The sequence below is a fragment of the Eschscholzia californica genome, unplaced genomic scaffold (assembly GCF_041429995.1).
Source record: "Eschscholzia californica isolate CP2 unplaced genomic scaffold, dmEscCali1.0.p SCAF_2, whole genome shotgun sequence".
Lineage (NCBI taxonomy): Eukaryota > Viridiplantae > Streptophyta > Magnoliopsida > Ranunculales > Papaveraceae > Eschscholzia > Eschscholzia californica.
Genome location: NW_028238309.1, coordinates 54,473,271 through 54,493,283, shown reverse-complemented (window position 1 = coordinate 54,493,283; position 20,013 = coordinate 54,473,271). Strand labels below are relative to the sequence as shown.

The 20,013-nt window shown below is 35.4% G+C and overlaps 2 protein-coding genes across 4 annotated transcripts; both read right to left on the bottom strand.

Annotated features, from left to right (window-relative positions):
• Positions 1-173: 173 nt before the first annotated feature.
• On the bottom strand, positions 174-5,424 carry LOC147559111 (tryptophan synthase alpha chain-like). Of its 2 annotated transcripts, none has more exons than XR_015234503.1 (9): positions 5,053-5,315; positions 4,559-4,705; positions 4,413-4,478; positions 3,840-3,948; positions 3,000-3,076; positions 2,496-2,573; positions 1,130-1,505; positions 688-856; positions 174-478 (listed from the first exon to the last, which is right to left on the bottom strand). XR_015234503.1 is itself a non-coding variant. In XM_086660905.1 (9 exons), the coding sequence occupies exons 1-9, from the start codon at positions 5,245-5,247 to the stop codon at positions 344-346; spliced, it is 945 nt and encodes a 314-aa protein (XP_086517031.1). In that variant the 5' UTR covers positions 5,248-5,424; the 3' UTR covers positions 174-343. The 2 variants fall into 2 exon arrangements, 1 of the variants encoding a protein (XP_086517031.1); XM_086660905.1 differs by having other exon boundaries at positions 688-747; positions 1,428-1,505; positions 5,053-5,424.
• Positions 5,425-6,945: 1,521 nt separating this feature from the next.
• Positions 6,946-19,623, bottom strand: LOC147559110 (putative ion channel POLLUX-like 2). Of its 2 annotated transcripts, none has more exons than XM_086660900.1 (24): positions 18,622-19,623; positions 17,881-17,957; positions 17,578-17,684; positions 16,715-17,001; positions 15,007-15,078; positions 14,108-14,183; positions 13,853-13,951; positions 13,600-13,754; positions 13,399-13,503; positions 12,764-12,850; positions 12,298-12,382; positions 12,057-12,204; positions 11,171-11,247; positions 10,992-11,072; positions 10,708-10,896; positions 9,609-9,722; positions 9,213-9,305; positions 8,993-9,122; positions 8,844-8,920; positions 8,092-8,139; positions 7,898-7,967; positions 7,732-7,805; positions 7,349-7,459; positions 6,946-7,238 (listed from the first exon to the last, which is right to left on the bottom strand). In XM_086660900.1, the coding sequence occupies exons 1-24, from the start codon at positions 18,714-18,716 to the stop codon at positions 7,137-7,139; spliced, it is 2,559 nt and encodes an 852-aa protein (XP_086517026.1). In that variant the 5' UTR covers positions 18,717-19,623; the 3' UTR covers positions 6,946-7,136. The 2 variants fall into 2 exon arrangements, with proteins under 2 accessions (XP_086517026.1, XP_086517027.1); XM_086660901.1 differs by having other exon boundaries at positions 17,881-17,965; positions 18,633-18,813.
• Between the last annotated feature and the right edge of the window lie 390 nt (positions 19,624-20,013).

Below are 20,013 nucleotides of genomic sequence, written 5' to 3'. Positions count from 1 at the left end.
AGAAACTCCAGTGATGTCCAATACCCTGTCGGTAAATCCCTTTTTCAAGTCAGTTGAGGTAGTACTTCTTGAAAGATTTCAAGTCAGCCTAGTTATACTTCAGTTGAGACAGGGCACAAGAATTATCTGGTTGCAGATGGATCTAGTTGAACAGCTTAACTCGTAAATTTACTGTCGACGAACTTACATTATGAAGATCTGTTCAAAACTTGCCCAAGTTTTACAACATAATTAACCCGGAGACGGTCTTTCCATTACTACACTCTATAAGTTATTCCTCTGGTTTGAAAAAATGTGTGAAGATTAAATAAAGGTTGAAGATCGTCATGTGGGCATACAAAATTTATTCAAGTGCAGCCTTTAAGGACTTTGTGAAAATTTCTAGTTCCTTCAACCCTTCCTCTGGAGATTTTGCTTCTCCTAACAGCTTCACAATGGCACTACCAACAATCACACCATCAGCTCCCCATCCTGCTACCTGTATATATATGGCATTAATACTTAGCCTTATAATCAGTGAGTGTAGTCGCTAGCAAAGTTTAAAATTTTGAGGTTCCATTTTGAAACTTATTCGTGCTCGAACTAATGAAACGTTCTGATACCACGATGAGAGACCTTGAAACCAACATTTACTCTCATTGAAAAGCTTGAACATTTATATTCATCAGAATAGAAGATGTAACTAACCAGTTTTACATGCTCAGGTTTGGATATGCCAAAACCAACTGCCACTGGTTTATCAGTTGCCTGTCAAAGGATTAAAGAAATTAACGATGAGGAATAATACCTAATGAAGAGAAAGTTTTGCAATTAACAAGCTAGTGATCACACCCAACGTTGCCTAGAACATGGATTGCTCCGGTAATGTGGTAAAGTACTGCTAAGCGGCAAACTATTATGTATGAGGTATGTATGCTAGAGTATATCTCTGGAGAAATTGGTCACAACTCCATATGTCAAATTTTCTTTTGTCAAAATGTTTGCATGGATTTAGAGAGCTTTACATGGGGTTGCAGAATTTTACACATGTTTCCGTAACGTGGTATGGCCTAGGGATCCGGAGTTTTTCCTGACAGTTCATGTCATCAACCTGCCTCTTAAGTCAATGGGCCACTTCTTTGGATAGCACTTTTTTGGTACCATGGTTCAAATTCCAACCGTTAAGAGAGCTTCAAGGATTAATTGTAGTTCTGCAGTTACCTGGTCAAAATTGTAGATATGGGTCGCAGAAGCACATAGCTACAACTTAGTATTTTACCATATAGAAGGGTCTTCTATTTTCAGTCTATAGATATAACTGTTCCTCCTTAAATTCTTCTAATGACCCTCTTAATAAAGCTGGGATCAAAACAGCTACAAAAGAATATGCAGATTCTGTCCAAATTTTCTGAATTCTGTCGGAGAATTGAAGAGTTAATGTAACAAACCTCCTTAATTTCCTGAAGAAGAGATTGAACACGTGAGCTAACAGATGATCGAGCACCAGTAACACCAATCGAGCTCACCTGCAAAGAGAACACGTTCAGGTTTATAACACTGTTTAACTAATAAATTAACCAAATTGAAGATACAAAATATAAGGGAAATTTCTCGAGAGCAATGAAATAATCTAAATTCCAAAAAATACAATAGGAACAGACAAGATAATAACATAAATTGATTCGCCGTGACATTCCAACAGTGGTAAACAGACAAGATAACAACATTAATCAACAGATGAATACTTTTAAGAAATACATAAACACATGGTTGGTATCCCAGGAAATGTTCAAGAAAAAAATCTAACCTTTGTTCATACAAGAAGAGTGCCTATACGACTCTAACCTGAGAAGTTGGCATTACGATTAAGGTGAAAAGTGAACCCATTGAGAACAGAAGCTTATATAGGCTTTAATTTAACCAGTAAGGTGCTCTGAAAACATGGATTTTGGGATGATGAGGAGGTGCCAGACTTTTGTTGCATAAAATCAATCATGTGAAATGGGCTCAAAACCAAATAAAAATCTTTGCCCACTGACACTCTTCTCCAACTTATTTAGAATGGCAGGATGTGTTGAGTTTGTGGTCATGCAACTCAAAACCAACTTGTAATGAGTGGAGCGGACCTAGATATTATATTCTTTCCCATGTGGCATCATTCTCACACCTCCCCTCACATGCGGCCTTTCTTTTAGCCTAAAACGTGTCCTTTTCTGAGTGAGGTGGAGCACATATATCTGTTCGGCGTATCACATATGGGACTGGCTCTGGTACCATGTTAAGTTTGTTGTCATCCAACTCAAAATCAATTGGCAACAACAATGAGTGGAGAGGACCTATATACTATGTTTTCGGTTACTAGAGTGTACCCTTTTCTCATGTGGGACTATTCTCACACAAATGAATAGGTTTCACTGAAACCGCACTTAGATAACACTACCTACATTATTAGTAATCTAGTGCCAGTAGAAAAAAATGAAGTTGGAAAATTAATCTAGTGCAGAAAAGAAACTTACAAGATATATAAATCCTTCTGAAGCTTCAACAATGGGCTTCATCCGTTCAGTCGGGGTAGTGGGTGTTGTTAGCAATACCTCCATCAAAGTAAAGTAACATAAGCTAATGATTGTTGCAAACTTGCAATATTAATTAAATTAAGGGAGTAAGGAAATAAATTTCTCGACTTCACAGACTAATTTTAACAGTAGGTCGGAACTTGAAAATGAGTCCCTACTTGAAAATACACAACTGAAAAAAAAGCACCACACGCTTTTACCTTCTCTTTAAGGACGTTATAGGAATATCGAGTTTTTAGAAATTAAACTGATCAAGAACTCAAGAGAAGTTAAAAAAAAGTTCATAACTTCATATTAGATATCAGTCATAAAAATTTCTTGTGGTTGGTTCTACAATGTGGTTACTAGCTTCACGTGCGAAGTTATAAGTTCATTTGAAGTCGGCAAGTCACAAATAAAAAAAATATAGGAAAAAACAACTGAAAATACAGATAGGTAACCTACTAGCTCGATTTTGTTCTTAGAAGCTTCTTTTCTCAAAATTTCGGTCTCTTCGAGAGGAACATCTGGAACCACAAGACCTGAAAGGAAGATTTTGTGTGAGAAAGTAGATAGAGAAGTAGAATAACGTACAAGTTAGAAGATGAATATTTCTTATATTTAAATCAATAAGCTGTAAGCATGAATGATGTTTTTCTTTTCCCTTTTCTGTTGCTTTCGCTGGTTTATTTCAGAATATTTCATAATATGTTGATAGTATGGAGTAGATAAACCTATAGTAGTTTCAGGGATGGTCAAACAGAAATCCTTCACTCACAGTTACACAAAGCCTAAAATTCAGAAATATACGCTTAATGATAACTAACATGTTCAGAATAAAAATTGTATAAACTATAGAATAGTTTTTGCAGAAGCATACTTTTTAACTCCGAAGGAGAAGTGAAGCGAACAAAAATAAAAAAACAGCCTCTTTTTCCAATTATCACATTGTCAACATCCCAAATTTTACTTAAGAAACAAAATCGAAAATTTCCATTCAGCAAAAAACATTATAGAATAAGACCAAATAGTGAAGCGATATAGGTGCAGAAAGAATAAACTCAAATTGAAAACACATCAAAATCATTTTGTAGACTAATCTATCTAACATAAGAACAGAAATCCGTAAGTGTCTCTACGTTGATGGAGGTCCTTGGCGAATGGGTTAGCCGGAAGAGACTCTACTAGGCCAGTCATCTTTTCCTTCTATATTACAGCCACAGGATAACAGTTGGTCGTATTCCATTACAGTATCTAAGATGAGAGATAAAATAAATAACATCAGTATTTAAATTGTTACATTACCATGTATACCAATATCTCTTATAGTAACCATAAAATTTCCCACGCCACGCTTAAGTATTGGGTTGTAGTACGTAAACAATGCAAGAGGACAAGATAATTGAGGGACCACCTGCATATTAAACAACGAGAGACCTCATATTTCATTTTATGAAACAAATTGTAACTTGGTGAAGAAATGTGTAGTAAACGCAAATATAAACCTTAATGACGACAACCATGTCAGAATAAAAACAGTACGCTTATGTATGTGTTTAAATCTAATAAGCTGGGACTAGCCAGTCCACCTACGGATCAAACAGAATCATGGGTAGCCTAAGCAAGCCCTATGTCAAACCTCCAAGATAGTCGCTACGCGCGTAACGTTGAATTGTTGGAGTAGATTTTGTCACATGCAAAAAACTCGGGCAAGTTACTCAGCTTGGACTGGTGAGGTCGGGGATCGGACCCTACAGGAATATCCTACTCCCAACCGCTTAGTTTTATAGTGGAACCCGTTATCCTATGGTGGTCGAGACGGGTGACTATCTCTTTATGTGTGAGTAATTGGATCGGAGAATGGAAAGAGCCATATACCTCTCTTAACATGGAAAGGATAGACTCGAAGTTTGCTCCTCTTGCTAAAGCACGTGTAGCAGCAGCCTGAAAATGAACAATGAAACCTTTAGAATAGAATATTGGGAGCGAAAAAGAAGAACAAAAATCGATCAAATTACACAAACCTGAATAACAGGACCATCTGCTAAAGGATCAGAGTATGGTATTCCCAGTTCAATAATGTCTGACCCACATGAATCTAGAATTTTCAGTGCTTCAGCTGTTGTCGATAAATCAGGATCTCCAGCAGTAATATAAGGGATAAATGCAACCTTTTCATGGAAGAATTCGACATTATAAACAGAAAGAGCAATGTCAATATATAATCAATCAATAAATTTTGCACACATTAGGCTAAAACCCAGAATTCAAAATTACAAATTAAACCCAGAATTACTTTGAAATTTATAAATTGAATAACATATCGGTAACTAACTAGTCGGGGAAACCCTAACACCTGAATGATATCTATGAACCAGATTGAAAACCCAAAAGACCATGAAAGGCTAAAACCCAATAAACCCCATTAAGGGAAAAACACAGAAAATGAACAATAGATTTGAGATTGAGAAAAATACCCAGGAAAGAAATAAGGAATAGATGTGAAAAGAGAGCTTACTTTGCCTTGTTGTTTCAATCTGGTGAAAGTTTCAGAGAGACCAACAGTAGTAGCAGTAACAGTGAGAGAAGCCATTGGAGTGAGTGATTTGGTGGAAATAGTGAGTATTGATTTTTGATTTGAGAGACGAAGAAATTGGTTTTGAGATATTTTTGGTTGTAGAAAGGTTGTTGGTTTAAGAGCAAACGAAGACATTTTCTCTCACTAAAAATGCTTCTTCAGTTGTATGTCTTCTTAGCGGAGAGATGTTTGGACTTTAGAACATAGGGATGGATGATTATAAGAAGTTTTAAAGGAGCCTCCGCTAAGTGTTATTGGCGCCTCTACACCTCTTTTGACAACTAAGCCCGACCGGACCGATTCCCACCCCTATCTGACACGGTAAATCTAGTCTGACTTAATTTAGTTGTAGGCGCCCTAAAATTGGTGGTTTCGGGCCAAATTTAGTTACCAAATTCAGCTCAAGATTCACTGAATTTAATTCAGATCGGTAGACTCTGACTGAATTTCATTACACTCCACGAAATTTAAATTGGAAAAATGTTAAGTGTATATTTTGAGAGGGAGTGTTTTTATCCATTTTCTGGGATACAGAGGCAGCCCCAATAACACTTACGGGAGGCGTGAATGTACAGTAATGTTTAGGGACATGGCTATCCAAGTGGCCATCACATATTATGACTTTCATTATTTGGCTCTTTGACACCATCTACTTGCATTCTGTTAGAAAATTGTTAATTTTAAGTTGGGTTATTTTCCTAATGGCCCCCAACTTTGTGACCAGCTTCCCGCCTGGTCCCCTACTTTACGAGAAATACCCATATGGCCCCCTTCCGTTATAACACCGTTACTCTCTATCTCATTTTCTCTCTCTGCCACATCATCTCACCTCGCCCCGTCATCATCTTCTTCGGCAGGGTCGCCGGCCTGAAATTTGGCCGGTCGGCGACCCTGCCGAAGAAGATGATGACGGGGCGAGGTGAGATGATGTGGCAGAGAGAGAAAATGAGATAGAGGAGAGAGAGTAACGGTGTTATAACGGAAGGGGGCCATATGGGTATTTCTCGTGAAGTAGGGGGCCAGGCGGGAAGCTGGTCACAAAGTTGGGGGGCATTAGGGAAATAACCCTTTTAAGTTTCTTTGCAAAATTATCCTTTATACTAACTCCACTAGTATTTTTATATGAATCTCTCATAAATAGTTTCATTTTCTCTTTCACCTCATGCATGGCTGCATAGGTCTCCGGCCGATTGGGCTGCGGACCACCTCAATGCTTAGGGATCGACCAGCCACCTCCCAATTATCTTACATTTCAAGAATCAATGCATGTGTTGCCTAAGCTCTCTTTGGTCTTCAGTCCCTTCATATAGACTTGAGCTTCTTCTTCTTCTTCTTCGTTACCTAATGTTAATGGACAGTAACAACAAATGAAAGTCTCATTGTCCAAGTCCTCATCCATAATCGAACAAAAACAATAATGAAAACAAATTAAAGTAGAAACTTTCGAAACACTAATACCCTTTCATCCACAATCAAAACCTAATGAAATAAATAAACTTCAAAGTAAAAAAACAAGTTCAAGAGAGAAAACCCATATCTGTGACAATGAGGAGAAGTAGATGAAGAAGATACACAGAGAAGTGAAGAAGATGAATCCAAATATTTTTTCAGCCTATGAAGAGGATAAGAAGATGAAAAAGAAGGTAGACGAAGAAGAGAAGAAGATGACGCCAACAACGAACTCTATATCTTTTTTCTAGAACCAAACGACTATTTCCTATTAAAACAAAACTTAGTTGAACAGAGCCAGGATAAACATTCACATTTGTGAATCATGAAATGAGCTGCTAAGTTTGGTTTAAGGACAGAAATTACAGGTAGTATTTTACTATATGACTGTAAATCTACTATTTATTGAGAATAATTCTGTACTTGTATATAGACAAAGTTAGTGTGAGAACCAAAAAAACCGAGTCACAGACCACTCTTTCAAGTTGGAAGCTTTCTCACAAGAGAAGAATGCAGCTCCAACAATGGAACCGAAAAAAAAAGTTCAAATAATGAATGGCTTGCTCAGAGTTTTTCTATACATTGATGGGTTGTTCGATTTCAAGCTCAGATATTACAATTAGTGAGTCCGTCATCTCAAGCGAAAGAGGCTTTGATTTAGGATTTGGGTTTATAACCTGTCATGAACAAGGCATAGTTATAACAAATAGATTTTAGTATTTTGATAAGCACAAAGAAGTCACACACACACATATATACGTAGAGAGAAAGGGATATTTGGGTGCACCTTCTTGTTGCGCTTTAAATAACCAATGGCAACTTCTCGTCGCAAATGCGCTCGTTCAGATAGTTCAGAAAATGAAGGATTCTCCCCTTTTTTCATGTACAGACTGATATCCTGTTTGCAGAATCACACATTAGCACATCTCATCGATATGTTTGATTCATGATTCAGAGTTAGTCTCAGTTCCCAAATTAATTGTTGAAATATTCAGAACCAATAGAATTTCATTCAAACACTCAAACGACTTTTCAGTTTTCAGACTTTTGGGTTGTGGAAAGTCGCAACTGAAAATGCCTAAATCAACACATTTTTATTTTCGTTTTTTAATCCCTTGAATTTGGAAAACAATTGATCATGTAATCTCGCCAACGAAATAATTGACTCACCTTCACATATATTTCATCTCCCTCTGCATTAAGAATGTCTTTCCACACTTCATTAAGTTCACCATTCTCCGCCACTGCCAAGGGCACGGAAGCATTAGACTCGGACCCAAATTTCTGGCACAATTCCTTAATATATACTATGGCAAGAGACAGAAATTTATATAACCTTGAGCTGTAACAAGGCTCATCACTTCCTTGGCTGCAATATATGTTAGAGTTGGTTTAATTCTTGTGATCTGTATGAATGAAAAATACCATCAATTGGGATATTTGGAGGAACTGCGTATATGTCAAATATGTTCAGATGAAAAGTAAGATACTATAAGAAAATAGTAAAACATGTATTGAAGGAGGAATTACTTGTTTGCCCAGTTTCGTGTCTACGAGTTCCGCAACCAGGTTTTCAACCTGCATTTATTACATTCATTAGTAGTACATAGAGATTCATATGTAGACGTTTTGAATAGTAATGTATCTCTATATTTGAAACCATGTGTACTATAAGCATGTTCGAGTTGAACTACAGTACTGAGTCGGGAATTATTTCAAATAGGAAATTAGGCGAGGACCAAAATTTTCATGTTGGTCTTGGTTAGAAAGACATGCCGATATGTTTGCTTGGGCTCCCTGTGCAAAACCTATGCAAACCTGTTCAAACCAAGTACGAAGTATATGCCAATTTGTGCAAACCTTACTCAGACACGTGCAGACTTCTGTAAACCCAAGTAAAACCTTATTTGGAGACTGAAGTAAAAAAAAACTGTCGTATCCTTTTTGACATTTTTCCTATTTCAAAAGTACTAAAAACTTGAATGGTGTATGTTTGGCCCCAGATCTTATGCAGTTGGGCCCATTTCCTATTACAAATATAGACACATTTGACATGCAAATTTTTGCGTCCCTAAAACAACTCAAAGTCGAAGCTTAGCGGTCTTCAACATTGTATCATAGTGTAAGGTTGTGGCTTTAGGTCTCCAATGACGATGGCAACTATCCACAAGGCATATTGAATGTCTGTGTGTTAGACTATAAATCCTCGTAATATACATTTTTCAAGCTTTGTCCAATAACTTGATTATTAGGAAGTAACCAGTTAAAGCTAATGGACTTACCTTCACCCCATGTGTGTTACAAATATTTTCAGCAACAAGAAGAGCATATGCTGCCTCCTTGTCTGCTCTGAAAGGATCTGCACAAAAGGCAAGTTAATGGCTACTAGTTTGACAACTTAAACTTCACATGGTAAGAAATCTAATATTACCTCCAAGTAGCCACTCTCTATCACATATTACAACGATTGACATGGGAATCATTTCCCCACTCTTTCTTTGAGAAGTTTGAATATTCAAAATGGCTTCCGTTAAGACATCATAATTCAACGGATTTCCAATCTGCGAAATAAAGAATATTAAATAGTTAAATAAAAAGGATACATTTTCTCAAACAACAACTATAACCAAACTACATGATTGATTGCTTACCCTGTGAGAAACCTGAAGGTTTCTGAGTTTATCTACACTTGCATAATTGGTTACTTTCCTTCTCTCATCTATAGGTACATCTGATAATATTTCCTGCAACAAGGAATCTGGAGGCATGAATATAGAAAAGTAAAAAAAAAAAAGACAACGTATCTGCATTACTAAAAGGGAATTGGTCATCCTAATATGGTCGTACATTGTTAATGGGATTGCACTCTATTACGTGCCAAGAGCACATTTTTTGGAGGACCTATTGTGGAGAGTCCTTTGGCCCAATAAAGGTATCCCAATATGAAACGAACCAAACTTACCGAAAAGATAAAAGATCAGCATCAGAACATGATTGAAATCACAAATAAATTAGTGGTAATGTTCCGAAATAAAGCTTGAGCTTACAATTTTGCTTCCGGGTCCTAGATAATTATCGTATTCATGAATCATTTCATTGACATCTGGGCGCCACCCGAGCATCAGTATGCACTCTTTAGGTCCTAAAAACGTGTCTGATCCCTGCAGAAGAACTAAGTAACTTCAAAATCTTTCATAACGCACTATCTGAAGTGTGGAAATATTTTGGCTAGAGCAAGAGTAATCTCAAAAAGATGGAAATGATATAAATCTTATGCAAATAATATGAATACTATCTCATTTTTTAGGATGTTATTATTAGATTAGCCTGCTCCTAGGAAACCAACCTTTTTTTAATCATTTCATGTCAATCTCACATGCAAGTGCAAAAAAAAAATGTAAGCTTAAAACTACTGGCTGTCTTCATATTATGCAAAAACTAGAGATAATGTTTCCCATTTGTAGTGTTATTAGTAATAAGACTATAAGAGAGACACCAGGGTTTCTGATATCAAGACTTCTGTTGTGGGTCTTATCAGTAATGTCAAAGAAAACAAAGTTTGTAAAAAATGAAGCAAATCATTTATTGATGTGAATACTCAAAGAAAAAAAAGAAGTTAAAAGGATATAGGTGTGTTTTCTGTACCACAGTAGATATATTTGTTCCTAAAAGAAGATGCAGCCTAATTTTATATCTTTCACCCCTAGGGGTTTGTAAATTCTTATCTCTTTTTCTTAATTCAATCAAATTATTCAAAAAAAGAGATAGTTCTTACAAGGATGTCTCTGTGTCTCTAGATTATTCAAATTTTGCGCATTCTCTATTTCTTTTTAGATCTATTTCAGAGTCCGATTATTTACTGAGACAATTCATCTTATATTTTATTTTTACGCTGTTAATTTTGGGTGGCAAACGAAGTTGTCCCCAAATTATTGAATATTTTTTTATTGTCTTATGTTTAATATTCAGTCAAAACATACTCATTGAAATAATTTTTTTGTTATGGTTATTGGTATGGAAACTTAATAGGAACCTATACCTGAAACTTCCTGTCGGTTAAGTCCAAAATTGAAATATTGCATCCGGATCAGTGGAAACTTGTTGACAGTTAGAAATGTTACAAAAGCTTGAAGATGAAATGCATACCTTTGAACGTGATTTTGAAGGCCGCCGAACGGTCTTCTCGAGCCTTGTTTTTCTCAATTTTGATGCTTGGTTGTCAGACTCACCGGTTCTCTCCAGAACTTCCTTCTCCAAAGTGTTCTGTTCTTCTCTGGAAATTTCAGAAAATATATGTGCTTCCCTCTTACCAGCAACAGGTGCAATGAATAAAACCTACATGGGAAGGTGAGACATTCTTAAGAGACACTTCTTTCAAACATATGCAGAGGAGAAAAGTAAATTTCTCCAATTCAGAAATGTATTCATACTTTATCAGTTTGCTTTAGCACTTCATCATCACTGGGATGGAAGAAAACTTTCCCCTCTCTATAAAGCCCACAAACAACTACCTGTTAGTAAACCCAGAAAAACATAAGAGAAGATGAAATCGTCAGGAAGAAAAAGAACAAGTCTTTTAATAGAAATAGCTAATGTTTTCAGGAGTAACCTCTTTAAATCCACGTCGTAAACTCTTATACTTTAGTCCTTCTAAGTTCGGAAAACTGCTAAGATTGAATACATTTTCTGCACAAAGGACGAATCAACCATAACAAGCTCAAAAATATGTTCATCGGCCTAGTCGAATAGAAATAACTGGCTTTTGAAATGACCTTGATAAGAGACTAGATAAAAATTAAAAGCTTTGCAAAGAACGTTTTGAAAACAATAGCTATTGGGTTAAGGTTCCTCCCTAATGCCATAGATTGATCAAACACAAGACATGGATGTGGATGATAAACAAATTGGTTTACAAAATTTAATTTGTAAGAAAGCAACCAAATTTACTGATACAGATGTTTTCTGAGATGGTAGATGATGCCAGATTATCTACAAAAAATATGGGAACGGTCCTCTACCAAAAAATTAGCGTACGTTAGATAAATTCTAGTACTATGACATAGGTCATAGATTAGGGACTTAGGGTGAAGTGAAGAAAAACTAGGCCTACTTGGGTAGTTGTTTCCTGGGCCCCTGGCAAGACCGAGATCCTCAAGTCTGATAAAATATCTTCATGGTTATAAGCAGTTCCCCAGAGAAATGTTTATTCATTGCAAAAATCCTAAAGTTAACAACTTTTGACTTCCAATATAACAGAAAAATAAGCTCTGAAATCCCCAATGCAGTAATACAGTAATAGCTAATAAGCATCTGTGACTTATGCATAGTTCACTACTGAATCAAAACCTATTGTTGCTAGCAAACTCTTTGGATATGGCAACCAAGACTTTTGTGCCTTGAACCCAATGTCCTGAGCTAACGTTAGTGCAGAAAATGAGAAAATAGAACAGAATATGAGAAGAAACATTAGTTCTGAAATGGAAAGAAAATACTACTTCTGTAGTTGAGTAAGTGCCTGTAGATCTTTATGAGTCCCTTTTGCCGAGAGCACTGAACAAATAATTTGGAGGCAACATTTTCCACTGGCTCCACTTTTAAACCTGAGATTGATTTCAAGAGCTCACAAGTGCTGGAATTTGAAACCTACATTAAAATCATTAAAGCATATCATCTTATTGTTTGGAAAAAAATGTGCATAGTTTAAAATATTATGAACACTATCTGTGAGTAGTGTACCTCAACAATGGTGGGAACAGATGCCATCTCCGGGAGAGGTTGAAGAGCTAACACAGAAAGAAATGCATCTGTATCAACTTCATACCTGATTATTTGTGTAAAAAAAGGTTAACCTAAATAAATCCAGGACACAGATACAACGTAATCACAAGACTTTTTAGAGGACTCAAGAACAAAAACTTAACAATGCAAAATATGAAAATTGATATGCAATATGCCATGTTGTCAATGGTCAAATAACAAAACAATTGGAAATTGATGTAGTTTAACTTATTATTTACTCAAACAAATGTTGATTGTACAAGAAAGGAAAACACAAGAATGGTAGAGAAATCGAAAGCATGACAATCACACAAATTAGATATTTATGCGACTCTCAATATAATCCAAACTTTTTGTGATAGACTTAACAAATATTATGAATAGAGACTTCACAATCTTTCCTTCAGGTGGATTAAAGTCTCACCGATCTCCTTTTGTTGGTAAGATAATGATCGAACGTGCCTTTTCCGCTGCGGCTCTTTGAAAGGATTTTGTCAAGCTAAGACTGCAACTGAAGATATAGAAACAAAATATAAGCTCTCAAGAAACCAAATAGCAGCTCACTGAAAAAACGATGAAAGGAAAACTGAAAATGTGATGTCCTGTGCCAAAACTGCATCAAAAGCTTCCCGACGACTCACATTTAAGACTTAAACGTGGCTAAGTCTCCTCTGTTATACGTCAGGGCGCTCAGGCTGTCATTTTGGTACAGGCATCACCGTTTTGTACTATGATTGGTTACTGTTTAGCTCTCTGATACCAATAGTAAGTCCCTGTGCCAAAATGGTGCACGTGGTACCACAGTTAGAAGCATGTTTATTGTTGCATCAAGAACTATATAAATTGATATATGGCTTATCTCAATGCTGTTTTTTTGCTCAAGGGACCAACATTGAGAATTCGTATGTGCTCCAAATGCATCATTCAGAGTTACCCAGTATTTCTAACTAGAAACAAAAAACTTTTCCGAAGTGAAATACTACAAGTCTACAACCACCAACTACACCTGTGCATTAACAGAAATGGAAACAACATAAACAAATTGTATGCACGTAATACCTCTTTGTAAAGATATCAAGATGGTTTAGATCTTTTGCTATATTGTCTGCGATTTTATCCATCTGCTTCCTTGGAAGATCGGATAAGATAAGTATTCTTTGCCTCCTGGAATACACAGAATAATTACAATATTGTTTCAAGAAAAGTTCTTTCTCAAATAGTGGAAAAGTTGACGGATAAGGTCACAGGTTCAACCAATACCTGGCTTTAGCAGTACCTGAGCGAACTGCAAACTCGTGATACTTATTCAACTGCTTTAGTATAAAAGTGAGGTGACTATTTACACCACAAATGATAATATGATCACTCTCCATAACTTGCACCTGTGCTCCTTCTCTTAGCTTTTGCATAGTACTCTGCAAATTTTAGTCATAAATCAACCTCAGACAATTAAAAGCTGTGAATTATTTCAGTCTTTTGTCTATTGGCATGTAAAATCAATCAAGGAACCTACCCTGCATTCTTCTGTCATTGTGCTCAGTAAGCGAGAATAAAATAAGATTCCCCATATGGCAAGGATGAAACCTAGAACACGCTCCAACCGTGTTCTTTGCTGTGATTCAATAAGATAATGTGAATTAGTGTACTTAACAACTTACATTACCACCAGCTAACAATAAAAATGAAAAATAAAAATGAAAAATAAAAATTTCTAAACTATTTTAATCATAAAGAGAAAACAATAATCTTGTCAAGTACTTGGTCTTACTCTTAAGTGGGTAGATGATGAACAAAGGCATGCCCAAGCATCCCAAATGCAGTCCTCCAAAGAATGTGAATTACCCCTAAGATATTAAGAGAACACCAAACTTAAATCAGAAAGCCTGCATACAACTACTTAAATTAGTATAAAGTAATTAAATGCAATAATAGACACTGGAACAAAAATCAATGAGGTTTTTTCAATAAAACCCAATAGGAGCAGCTGCACTAAGACTAGCTATGTATAACTTGACAGGCATTCCAAAGAGAAAAGAACTCAATTACCTATGAAAATCGATTAGATTTAAAACTTTTTCTTTAGTTTTCTCACAGAAAAAGGTTAGAGAAAGCATCAAAACCAAAAGAAGCAGGAATGAGACTTGTGGTTATCACGGAAGAGAAGAAAAAAAATGAACTTGCATTACTAATGCATTATCAGTACAAGAAAGATCATACAATGAAGCTGAAGGTGTATAGAAAAATAGATATAACGGATATTTAGTCTTAGTTTCTCCTATTAAAATTCAATTATTCACAATTATAAAGTCAACCGGCCCATTCTATATGTATTCGACCCATAAAGGTATGTTGGTCATTCTAGAGAAAGTACAGCTTAAAATCCCTCTCCTCTTAGTTAATGACTTACATTGGTATTCTAATTTGACAAAGTTTCACATCACTGCAGTGAATTGCAAACACAAAGGTGAAGCCCCAGTTCTTGTTGCAGACATACCCATGTCCACCAAGACACTCCAAGATGCAACTACACGACTTGCATTATAACTCCTTGTTTCAAACTAAAAAGATTTACGAAAAAAAAAGGTTTCTTTTAAAGCTGAGGCTGTTTTGCCTTTCTGACTATCTTTAACATTGCAAAGCTAAATTTCCTGTCAGATTGTAGTTTACCTGAATTTGAAGAATATAAAACCTCCAACGACGACAAAGGAAAAACATGCTAGAAGGAGCACTATTAGTAACCTACGAAACAGCAAGTAGATTATAAGATCGAACAGATAGAAACTGCATGTAATGATACACAATGCCCGAATCTTATATACTAAAATGTTGGAAAGTATAACAAAGGTATATTGAATTTAAAGCAACCGTAATCATAGATAATGATAAAGTGGAAACTAGTTTATTTTACTTATCATCTAGCAATTACGTAAGATGGAACAGGTACTGGTTTCCATATACACAAATGAATTATAAACCAAAGTCCTTAACCTAGAATGGTATCTTATGGTCATAAAATGTTTCTGTGTAAGTACAAAAACGATGTTCTTTCAATGTCCCACATTATACCAACTGAAGTGATTGTGAGTGGCAGACAAGAGTATCCAAGTGTCCAAGGCTCCGAGCATCCGCCCAGCAAATACTAAGGAGTATTCATGATACATAGTATCACAAGAACCATATAAGCAAATAACTTGAAACACGTCACGAACTAAACAAAGCATAGGTCAGGTGCCTTGGGAATCTAAGTTAAGTGACACTTCTTCGCTGTTTGTTACCGACGTACACGCACTTGTGTCTTTCTTTAGGAAAATTGTAACTATTTCAAGTTCAAGTCGAGTGCATCCAATATTTTTCTATTCATTTGAATTTCACCCTGAAGCATAGTTGGCCTTGGGGGGTTCACATATATTGCATATCAACAACTTGAAGCATTCCCACAACGCAATAATACCTAAAGTATCATACACTATCAATCTCTACTTCGAATTCACTTGAATCATACAGAATAAGCTGCATTATGAAGGCAGCCAAATACAGAACTTCAGAAGGTATATTTGTGTTATAAGTTTCTCGAAGTTTAGCATCAGCCAGAAGTACAAAAAAGAATCATGATTCCACCATACAACAACTAGAATTTAATTCTACTCAACTACCCAAAATAATAGAATATTGTACAAACAACAAAAGCACTAGAAAAGATGTCATCAAAGTCTGAACTGTTAACCAAATAAATGGTATAAAGTTAGAATCTAAAGTTAATTATATATGCCCTTTCGTTTTTTATTTTAGGTTGTGGCTTCCCCTGTTCAATTTCTATAAATCTCCGAGATCACTTTAACTTCTATGCAATAAGAACCAGGAACCAACTTGAAACACTTCTAGGCATTCCGTGTTCAGGCTAAAGGAAATGATAGAAACATATTAACACTTAACCAACCATTTGAATCTTACATTCAGTAATATCAAATTGAACGCATACTTATTCATATATTTGAGACATAAAGTATCTTACGTACAATGTTATAAGTTTTTATTAAGATGCCATTTCACTATTCAAGTTAATAAAAAAAAACTTGAATAGTAAATGTAGAATAGAGATGAAAATGGAGTATATAGTTATGGGTAGCTGCAGCGTGCAATGAATGAATTGAAGAGATTACCGAGTAACCATATTCACGAAAAAATAATAAATTATGGCAGCTATTCAATTGAACCCCCAAGAAAGTGCTTTAGTTTGATGCCAAGAACCATTAAATGAGTATTCTTCTAATGTAATCTCCCAAAAGAAAATAGTTTTTCTTAAATTAATGTGATGAAAATTGTAGAATTGCAAATTGCAATCTATAGTAGAGAATGAACTCGTATTTCGACTTACGTGGCGATATTTTTTTCTAGATGCACGTTGAACAAATAAAGTAGCCGAGCTAGGTTCCATCGAAGATCTTGAATTGAAGGGAACGTTACATCCAACTTTAAAGGAACAGGTTTATTCAAGGAATTGGATATACAAGCAAAAGGTGAGGCTGTTGCTTTAAACGCCGGTAGCACAAGTAAGAGTAAGTTTTGTATCATCCTCGTCAATGTTTGAATAGAATCCAATCTTGTCAACAAAAATAGGATGTGGGATGCAATGGATCCTATAAGGAGCTCATCCTGGTGTGCCTGCATGTAGAGAAAGCATATTACTACCTATTTTAAATAGTAGCTAAATACTGCACACTCTGAATGCTTGCTATGCACATATCGTTGTTATCAATATTACAAGCTAAATATAAGTGAACTGTGATCAAACGGAACAAAATATGAAGAAGTTTGATTCCAAAAAGAAGACAAAAATAATCCCAACTGTTAGGGTTTGGCTGGACATTAGCACTCGTGTAGACCTCGATCTGGCTTTTGAGCAGCTCATTTTCTTCACTTTATTTTGTATAATGTATAGGTTCATATTTGATTTCAAACAGTACTCACTACATTTGATTAACTAATCACCGCTAACCAGATTTCAGCATCTACTCAAAAACTTAGTTGGAAAAACACATAAATTTGAAGTGTAGATAAGATGGACAAAGGAAAGTAGAAGCATATTAATGCAAATGGTTTTTCACTTCCTAGAAACGCACTTAACATAAACAAAGCAAAGAAAACGCTACATTAACTCAGAATGGAAAAATGAATCATGACACATAAACCCTGTTTAAAGTGTATTAAGTAGTAAACCATTCGTAAATTGCTCTTAACCTCGGAATCTGTTCGATTCGCCGTAAAGGATCTCATATCCAGGACATTTAAGGATACATGATTATGTATCTTACTGCATGATTTTAGAGAACCACCTCTGCTTTTCCCTGGAAAAATATTTTAGTTCATTAGAGTGAGTAACAATACACAGGACCAGTGACCAATCTATTCTTGATATTAGACAGACTCGCGGTAAATCGACAAAAATAACAAGGGCAAGATGAAGGCCTAAAAACTATCTAATATTGCTATTTAGGGGGAGCTAATCGTTCTACTATTAGACGTAATGTGACTAAAACTCACCTTCATTGTGTCTAAAAACAGAACAAGCACGAAACTGGGGAGCCTGGATTGCCCAAAAGTTGAGTGGCACGAAATTTCTGTTAGAGAAGATAGTTCGGTCAGTTAATAAGAATTTAAAGCTCCATGCGCTCCAACAATATTCAGAAACCACGGTCATCTACTTGTTTTAGACATATCATTTGGATAATAGAGACTAAAATCATGATCTAAAGACTAGATGAGCATATTCATACTTAAGTTGTCAAATAACATTACTGCAAGTTCATTTAAGTAAAAAACAAGGGCGACTTTTAAAATTAGGAAATTGGGCCGAAGGCCAATTCTAAGTTAAAAAGACAAAGTTATATTTGTTCGGTTAAAAACCTAACTTTTGTATTTTGCTTCGTTAAGAAGGTAACATTTTTTGCAACTCTTTCACAAGCAGTTGCAAGCAGTGAAAATCCTTTCGTAATTCTTTTGCAACCAGTTGCAGCCATTTTGCAAACCAGTTGCAACCAGTAGCAAACCCAAGTTTTCTGTAATATATTGAGATTCATTCTGAGCTTGAATTAAACTATTTCTGTCAATGGAATAAACCGAAATTTTGTTATAAAAGAAAATCAATTCAGTCACTAGAAACAAAGATTATTAACAAGAAGACTAAAAGAAAAATGTAAGTAACTAAATCAATATAACAGAATCTAAAAGAATATGAATTAAGTGATCAATAACAAAATCAAGTAAGGAAAAGAAGCAGATTACCTGTTAGAAGAAGAAGAAGAAGGAGAACAACAACTATTGAACTTGGGAATCCGATAAGAACTCCATAAACGAACGCTCTGCAACTGATAAACCATCTCTATTTCTCTCTCATAAAATTCTCATTCTCTCTCTCTCTCTCTCTCTCTCTCTCTCTCTCTCTCTCTCTCTCTCTCTAAAAGAACTGTTCTATACGATTTGAATTGTTTGAAAACAGAAATGAGTTCGGTGAGGAATTAAATAGAACACGAAATAGGCAGTGTCGAAACTTTTATCATTACGATTCTCTTTCTCTCTTTTTCTCTCTCTAGAATTGTGATACGGATTGGAAGAAGAATGAATGACAGTTTAAGAACTGGCCAAAAGGTAAAATTGTTGATAAAACTCCTTGAGATCTGTGTTACAAGAAAAAGTTTCTTTTTTTTTTTCTTTTCTTGTGAACTTTTTTCAGTTGGAGAAGGGGAGTGATAAAGAAGATAATTTATGGCTTAGAAAAATAGCTACTCAGATTTAGATTTGGTGCTTCTTTTGGGATGATATACTTGGGAAGAAGTTTCTCTAAATATCAATTTCTATGATAATAGAAGAAAAGTAATGATAATATGGACAAATAAAAAGATAATAGTATTTGCAATGCTACAATGATTCTTAATAAAAATTTGGATGATTTTCATGGGGCAGTTATTATTTAACAAAAAAGATGCATTATCTTAAATATTCATCTAAAATTGGCACCTAATGTCTCCAAAAGAGTTTTTATAAGGACAATAATTCACCTCTGATTTATGTGAAAAAGATGTAGACGAAAAAAAAAAAATGTTACTTTTGTTATTATTTGACTCCTAGATTTTTAGAGTAAAGTACAACTAACTCGACAAACAGTTGAAAAACCTCAAGCAAAAACAACCTTCAAATTCTGTAAACGGCTAAAGTGTCTCTTCTCAAAATGACACATCCGCTTTTTTGATGCTAAATCAGTGAAGACAGGCACATTTGGTTTCAAGTTTTCAACTTCACTAGGGCGCAACCACTTTCTACTAGGTACAACTTTAATTTGGTGAACTTGGGGCGAATTTTGTACTGGAGACGAATTCTATAACAAAATTGAGAGAGAGAGAGAGAGAGAGAGAGGAGAAGATGAAGATGAAAAAATGGTGTTTGGTTTTTCCACATGAAAATCTTTGTACCCCTAAAAATCTTTTGGTTTTCCAAGAACATCTATCTAAGAAATTACACAGTACACACTTCTAGTGGATGGGGTAGTATAAACCTTTTTTTTTTTTTTTTCTGAAAGGGGTAGTATAAACCTGTTCGCCAAAAATTTTGATTCCTAACTAATCAATTGAAGGATTAAATGAACAATATTCCCAAGGAGACTATAAGTAAAAGCATGAA